Source organism: Charadrius vociferus, unplaced genomic scaffold (assembly GCF_000708025.1).
Source record: "Charadrius vociferus isolate BGI_N301 unplaced genomic scaffold, ASM70802v2 scaffold337, whole genome shotgun sequence".
NCBI lineage: Eukaryota > Metazoa > Chordata > Aves > Charadriiformes > Charadriidae > Charadrius > Charadrius vociferus.
The window spans coordinates 205,245-213,642 of record NW_009649049.1 but is presented as its reverse complement, the minus strand read 5'-3'; the positions used below and the strand labels follow the sequence as shown (position 1 = coordinate 213,642).

Sequence of the window (8,398 nt, the reverse complement as noted above, 5' to 3'; positions counted from 1 at the left end):
AAACTCCCACAGAGTGCATCCCTTGGGTAGGAGAGTTGATAGACACCTAGAGATTGGTCCTTCCTATTTCTTTCCTTGAGTTATTCAAGAAGTATTTGTTTCTCAGCTGTTTTGGGGTGAGCCAGTCACTCCCTACCTTCTTCTCTACCTCAGCTGGATGTTCCTCAGTGTTGTTTAATTAGAGTTTTTGTGGTTTTTGAGGTTTGCATGGTTTTGTTGTTTTTTTCTTTTACCTGTGGGCAGATATCATCTACCATAATCTTCATCCCCAAGTTAGACTTTCCCAGGCGAACGGCTCAGGAAGCATCAGTTCAGATGCTGCAGAAGCTAACAAAACAGTCCAGGTTTAGCCACTTTCAAATGAGTTTTCTCAGTTTTGATAAATAGCCAATGCTTGTCTGATTTAGCGTCTTTTTTGGCTGGACACAATGTTAATGGGAATGTTATTTTGTGTCATTTCACATCTCTTTAATCTGAAGAGTATTGAGGGTAGATTCCTAATCCTAAAATGATTGATGACCAAAGTAATCTTTATTCACTGAAAACTTGTATGGTTAGAATTGATTCTCTCTGTTATTCCTTTTCCTGATGTGTGTGTGTAGAAGGGAAACACAGGTTGTGAGTACTGTGGTGTATGGGAGCCAAACCAGTTTCAGAGCATTGTAGGTGAGATGCAGGGAGTTGTCATCTGACTCAGCTTCATCTCCGCCTTGCCTTATTTATGCAGAGATAACTTGGGGGGAGCTGCAAAACAGTTCAGCCCGGGGTTGTCTCAAGATCGCATATAAGAACCGAAACCAAATGGCCCTTAACAAACAAAATGCCCTGAGTCCCATCCCACCACTATTCCCATGACTTTGAGCTCTAGACATCACAAATTGGTGACAGAGACTTAGCTATCCCACCACCAGAGGTAAATATCCCAGATAGTGTAGTACACTCAGGCATAATCCTGCACCCCCACAGAATCAGGAAATATAAACCACAAGGTTTGGGGAGAAAAAGGGGGAATCTTCCAATGATACAGCTGGGCTGTAGGAGATTCATCCTCCCCTTGTCCAGGACGCTGTACAGGGTAACTTCCCAGGGATTGAGCATCCTTACTTGAGAGAGAGGGTAAGTGACTAGGAAACATACGTATGGTATACGGCATGCTGTTAAATTTGTGATTGGTGCACTCTTCTAAGGTATTAATATCTAGCACACTTGTGGTTTGTGTTGTTACTTATTGGGATCATTTGTAGCTTGCAATAGTGTATGCCGCTAATTTCTTTTAAACTGCAATAGTGTAATTGACATTGTACACATAGAACTTGTATTAGTGACGTATTGGACCTGTGAGTGAAGTCCAAATAAATTGTTAATTTGAACCTCTCAGTGAAGTCCTTTTTCCCATTTTGTCACATGTGGGTGCATAATATCACCTCCTGCAGTTCTCAAGTGGTCATTTCATATCAGACATAGAATCATAGAATTGTCTAGGTTGGAAGGGACCTTTGAGAGCATTGAGTCTAAACATTAACGTAACACTGCCTAAACCACCACTAAACCATGTCCCTAAGCACCACGTTTGCCCATCTTTTAAATATCTCCAGGGATAGTGATTCAACCACTTCCTTGGGCAGCCTGTTCCAATGTTTGATAACCCTTTCTGTGACAAAATTTTCCCTAATATCCAATCTAAACCTCCCCTGGCTCAACTTGAGGCCATTTTCTCTTGTCTTATCGCTTCTTACTTGAGAGAAGAGACCAACCCCCACCTCAGTCTCTTTTTCTCCAGGCTAAAAAACCTAAGTTCCCTCAGATGTTCCTCTTAAGACTTGTGTGCTAGACCCCTCAACAGCTTCATTGCCCTTCTCTGGACACACTCCAGAATCTCAATGCCTTGTAGTGAGGGCCCCAAAATTGAACACAGTATTCAAGGTGTGGCCTCACCAGTGCTGAGTACAGTGTGGGAATTACTCCCCTAGTCCTGCTGGCCACGCTATTCCTGATGCAGACCAGGATGCTATTGGCCTTCTTGGCCACCTGGGCACACTGCTGGCTCATGTTCAGCCGACTGTCTACTAATACACCCAGCTTCTTTTCTGCCAGGCAGCTCTTCAGCCACTCTTCCCCAAGCCTGTAGCATTGCATGGGGTTGGTGTGACCCAAATGCAAGACGCGGCACCTGGCCTTGTTTAATTTCATAGCATTGGCCTCGGCTCATTAATCCAGCCTGTCCAGGTCCCTCTGTAGAGCCATCTTACCTTCAAGCAGATGAACACTCCCACCCAACTTGATGTCGTCTGCAAACTTACTCGATCCCTTCATCCAGGTCATTGATAAAAACTTTCCCAGGCGAACGGCTCAGGAAGCATCAGTTCAGATGCTGCAGAAGCTAACAAAACAGTCCAGGTTTAGCCACTTTCAAATGAGTTTTCTCAGTTTTGATAAATAGCCAATGCTTGTCTGATTTAGCGTCTTTTTTGGCTGGACACAATGTTAATGGGAATGTTATTTTGTGTCATTTCACATCTCTTTAATCTGAAGAGTATTGAGGGTAGATTCCTAATCCTAAAATGATTGATGACCAAAGTAATCTTTATTCACTGAAAACTTGTATGGTTAGAATTGATTCTCTCTGTTATTCCTTTTCCTGATGTGTGTGTGTAGAAGGGAAACACAGGTTGTGAGTACTGTGGTGTATGGGAGCCAAACCAGTTTCAGAGCATTGTAGGTGAGATGCAGGGAGTTGTCATCTGACTCAGCTTCATCTCCGCCTTGCCTTATTTATGCAGAGATAACTTGGGGGGAGCTGCAAAACAGTTCAGCCCGGGGTTGTCTCAAGATCGCATATAAGAACCGAAACCAAATGGCCCTTAACAAACAAAATGCCCTGAGTCCCATCCCACCACTATTCCCATGACTTTGAGCTCTAGACATCACAAATTGGTGACAGAGACTTAGCTATCCCACCACCAGAGGTAAATATCCCAGATAGTGTAGTACACTCAGGCATAATCCTGCACCCCCACAGAATCAGGAAATATAAACCACAAGGTTTGGGGAGAAAAAGGGGGAATCTTCCAATGATACAGCTGGTCTGTAGGAGATTCATCCTCCCCTTGTCCAGGACGCTGTACAGGGTAACTTCCCAGGGATTGAGCAACCTTACTTGAGAGAGAGGGTAAGTGACTAGGAAACATACGTATGGTATACGGCATGCTGTTAAATTTGTGATTGGTGCACTCTTCTAAGGTATTAATATCTAGCACACTTGTGGTTTGTGTTGTTACTTATTGGGATCATTTGTAGCTTGCAATAGTGTATGCCGCTAATTTCTTTTAAACTGCAATAGTGTAATTGACATTGTACACATAGAACTTGTATTAGTGACGTATTGGACCTGTGAGTGAAGTCCAAATAAATTGTTAATTTGAACCTCTCAGTGAAGTCCTTTTTCCCATTTTGTCACATGTGGGTGCATAATATCACCTCCTGCAGTTCTCAAGTGGTCATTTCATATCAGACATAGAATCATAGAATTGTCTAGGTTGGAAGGGACCTTTGAGAGCATTGAGTCTAAACATTAACGTAACACTGCCTAAACCACCACTAAACCATGTCCCTAAGCACCACGTTTGCCCATCTTTTAAATATCTCCAGGGATAGTGATTCAACCACTTCCTTGGGCAGCCTGTTCCAATGTTTGATAACCCTTTCTGTGACAAAATTTTCCCTAATATCCAATCTAAACCTCCCCTGGCTCAACTTGAGGCCATTTTCTCTTGTCTTATCGCTTCTTACTTGAGAGAAGAGACCAACCCCCACCTCAGTCTCTTTTTCTCCAGGCTAAAAAACCTAAGTTCCCTCAGATGTTCCTCTTAAGACTTGTGTGCTAGACCCCTCAACAGCTTCATTGCCCTTCTCTGGACACACTCCAGAATCTCAATGCCTTGTAGTGAGGGCCCCAAAATTGAACACAGTATTCAAGGTGTGGCCTCACCAGTGCTGAGTACAGTGTGGGAATTACTCCCCTAGTCCTGCTGGCCACGCTATTCCTGATGCAGACCAGGATGCTATTGGCCTTCTTGGCCACCTGGGCACACTGCTGGCTCATGTTCAGCCGACTGTCTACTAATACACCCAGCTTCTTTTCTGCCAGGCAGCTCTTCAGCCACTCTTCCCCAAGCCTGTAGCATTGCATGGGGTTGGTGTGACCCAAATGCAAGACGCGGCACCTGGCCTTGTTTAATTTCATAGCATTGGCCTCGGCTCATTAATCCAGCCTGTCCAGGTCCCTCTGTAGAGCCATCTTACCTTCAAGCAGATGAACACTCCCACCCAACTTGATGTCGTCTGCAAACTTACTCGATCCCTTCATCCAGGTCATTGATAAAAATAGTAAACGGAACTGGCCCCAATACTGAGCCTGGGGGAACGCCACTTGTGACTGGCCACCAACTGGATTTAACTCCATTCACCACAACTCTTTGGGCCCGGCCATCCAGCTAGTTATTTACCCAGTGAAGAGTATGCCCATCCAAGCCATGAGCAGCCAGTTTCTCCAGGAGAATGCTGTGGGAAACAGTGTCACAGGCTTTACGAAAGTCTAGGTGAACAACATCCACAGCCTTTCCCTCATTCACTAAGCCATTCACCTTATCATAGAAGGAGATCAGGTTAGTCACGCAAGACCTGCCTTTCGTGAACCCATGCTGACTGCGTCTGATCACCTGGTTGTCCTGCATGTGCTGCATAATGCCACTCAAGATGATCTGTTCCATAACCTTCCCAGGCCCCGAGGTCAGACTGACAGGTCTGTAGTTCCACAGATCCTCCTTCCGGTCCTTATTGTGGATGGGTGTCACATTTGCTAACCATCAGTCAACTGTGTTACCTGACAACAACTGGAACCTCCTGGTCAGCCAGGACTGCTGACAAATGAGGTAAAGTGACTCGGTGAGCACATCTGCCAGCTCCCTCAGTACCCTTGGGTGGATCCCATCCAGCCCCATAGACTTATGTATGTCTATGTCTAAGTGCACGCATCTGAGTATGTGAGTAGCTCGACCCGTGCAAGGGCTATTCACATGTGTACCTGCTGCTGTAGAGTTTTCTGCCAGAAAATGGAAATTTTTATATTGTAATTTGATGACACTGCGTTGTGTTTAAAACATCTAGATGTTAGCATTTAAGATGAGTCAATGTATGCCCTACTTTGGAGGAAAATTTTTTCCTGGTTTACTCAGAAGTTTTGTGGAAGGTTCTGAAAGCAGGAAAACGTATATCCACCTGACAAGTATATGAACGAAATTGGGGAAACATATACCAACAAGCAACTCAACCCCCTCTACCTCCAAGAAAAGGAAAATAAATATTTTTTTTTTTTTTAAATAGGTGGTCTTTTAAAGTTATTTCATCTTCAATACTTTTGGTTGTTGACTGAGGTGCTGTAGAGCTCTGTTTTCTTCCAGTCTACATGTGGCTGTTGTTATCTTCTCTGATGTGTGCATTGCTTAAGCTGCCAGGTCATAGGTACTCATGAATAAGTGCTGTGCATTATCACTCCCTTATCTTGAATTGCTAATAAGTCTTGGCACCTTGGAGTGTACAGCCTTCCCCCCAAACACACCTCTGGTGTTTAGCTATCAAATAAGCTCAGCAAATTCCCTCCCCTTCTCTCTTCATGCTTTCCCTTTCAGACAATGAGGAAGGTGGGGCATGGATAAGCCACTTGGTCCTCAGCAGATGCCTCCTTAAAGTTTGCAGAGGTACTTCGTGAGTCACTGCCAGCTGTTGCCTCTAACAGTGAAGTGACATCGGTATCTGACTTGTATGCAGCTGGGAGCACCATGGGATCATACTGGAGTACTCGTGAGGTAAGAGTGCGGAAATTCAGACCACAATTCATTAGAAGCTGAAGATGACCTGAGGTAGGTTTGTGATTGGGATTCTGGTGCCTAGAAGAGGACTTGGGAGCTGTTAGTCCAAATTCATTTATGTATTTATTTGTTTACGTCAGGATGACTGATAGCTTGGCTGATATTGGCTGGCCTGTTTGGTATTTTGCCTGCTTGGCATTTTTGGTAGTGGAGGGAAGTTCAGCCACAGTGAAGGATCCATGTGGAGGCTGGGAAGCAGTCTCAGGTGCCTCACAGGAGCTACTGTGGATTTGGGCTGAATCTGCAGTTTGATGCAAGTATTACGTAAGTTGGGTGCTTCCACAGTGCAGCATCTGCCAGCTATGGGTAAAGTCACACGCTGCGCCCAGGTAGCTGTGCTAGCAGCCACCTGGTAGTGGTGTACACAGGAAGATCACTGACTAAAACCAGGGATTAATCATGGACAAAAAGATGGTCCTACTTTGATATTTGTTCATGACTGACACCCAAGAAAATCTTGGTCTTGATTGTTCATAATCTCTGAGACTCTTTTTTTTTTTTTTTTAACTATTAATTTTTTTTGTGGAGCATAACCAGAAGGGAAAGCCCTAAAACTGCCTGTTGGACTTCAAGGAGTCAACATACTCTGCCCTCTTCTCAGCTCTGAAATTAACCTGCTGTTTGACTATAAACAAGTTATTTAATCATTCTGTGCATTGCTTCCCCTGTTGTAAAATGGAGATTATAGAGCTCATGTCCTTAACATGGATGTATGTTAACACAAGTGTGCATTGATGCTTGGAGACCTCAAATGTGGGATCCCTATGGCTTAACAAATAAAAAGCACAAACATCTAACCAAACTCGTTAAAGAAACACTAAGGATCTACAGGTTCATCCTTTGGAAAGGAGGGGAGAGTAGCGAACAGAGTCTGGCAATGGTCTTTGTGTGGAAAGTATGCGTACAAAACAAGGAATGGGACTGTCGTCTCTGCATTTCCCCTTGTCCTTAACCACTGAAACAACCTCATCAGAACAGCAAAAGTAGAGGCATCTTGGTGATGGGGGAGCAGGAGAATTATTTCATCCAGAACCTGAATCTAGACAGAAGACATTAAAACATGCCCTTCTGTTTTGGAGTGAGACATAAAATACAGACCAAGGTTGGCTTATCATAATTCAAGAGTGATAGGGGAGTTTGTATCTAACTCCTCAGCTGGGTCAATTCCTAACTGGAAAAAGAAGAGGAGTGACATAATTGCTCTAAAGGGATTTAATGGAGTCATTTTGCTAGCAGAGAGTGGGAGAGGGATTAGGTAATGACTTCCAGTGAAGCAATCGCTAAAGTTTCAGGTACTAAAATCTACAAGAATTAATAATTTGTTTGGGCTGTGTCTAGTTATTTGTGTTTCCTTCTGTGCTTGATGTTTCAGCTAATGATCCTTTTTGCAAATATCCAGTGTCCCGTTTGGATGGGGAAGTTTTGTTAACATCTCTTCCTCAGCTGTTTTCTTTCATATAGGTTCTGTTGCATTAGTGCTGGTGGTGCCTCACTCACTGAACAGTTTCATTTTCCTCTGGGGTCATGATGTTTTTGAACATAGCTAAGACATTGAAGTCTACAGCTTCATGATATGTTTTACCACGGATTGTTTCTGTTTCCTAGCAGTTCTTTGTGCTTCATTCATTCTCCTCTTCCTGACTGCAGTAGCTGAACACCTCAAAACTTTTCATGTATTTGCTCTTCACCATTTCTGGGAAAAGTTCCTGATAAAGATTTTAAATGGAAAGTTGGAATTTTTACTAAGTAATATTATCTTAAGAAAATATCTGCTTTCAATGTGAAATTTCAACTGTTCAAGAGAGTTAAACTTATTTTATCTTTGTCTACAGACGTTTAACAGAGATGCTTCTCATGCTTTCTCTTTGCTAGCTTATTTTTTCCAGCTTAATTGTTGATAAAGATTTCTTTTAAACTAAAATGTCTTGTCATGTAATGCAAGTATTAATTCTATTTAAAACCATTTCACTTTGTTACCCTTTTTACTGTTATTTCTTCCATCAATGACATATATACACAGAGGAATGTTTTCTCTTTTTCTGCCTCTTTTTTTAGTTCTACCTAGACATGGTTTTAACTTCCAAAGCAAGTACTTTATCTTCCCATTTTGCTGCATGGCTTTGAAAACTGCAACACATGCTTATAGGCATGTTTTATGAAGTGTAAATGACTTAATATTCATGCAGGTAATAACTTTGTCATTTTTCTGCAGAGCGAAGAATGCCCGTGCTGCTCACTCTCTGTGAAAATCATAAGAATGAGAAATCTGAGAAAGGCAGATCTGTGTGAGTATCACAGTGTTTCCTTGCAATTGCCAGCAGTTCAGTTCTGAAAGCAGAGAATATAAGCAAGTACTGTAACTTGTATCTGTGTATAAAGTGTCACCATGGTTTCAAATACTGATGCATATTTGAATTTGGACTATTCTTAGAATGCGGTTCTGTATAAACAATATCTTTCTGTTTATAGAA

At 42.7% G+C, this 8,398-nt stretch overlaps 1 protein-coding gene across 1 annotated transcript in view; it reads left to right on the top strand.

Moving 5' to 3' along the window:
• The first annotated feature begins 5,837 nt into the window (after nucleotides 1–5,837).
• Nucleotides 5,838–8,398, top strand: part of LOC104289066 (cytosolic phospholipase A2 epsilon-like) — a 37,281-nt gene continuing 34,720 nt past the window's right edge. The window contains exons 1-2 of the mRNA XM_009887957.1: nucleotides 5,838–5,864; nucleotides 8,140–8,212. Coding sequence (XP_009886259.1) covers nucleotides 5,838–5,864; nucleotides 8,140–8,212 — 100 coding nt within the window. The remainder of the gene's footprint in view (nucleotides 5,865–8,139; nucleotides 8,213–8,398) is intronic.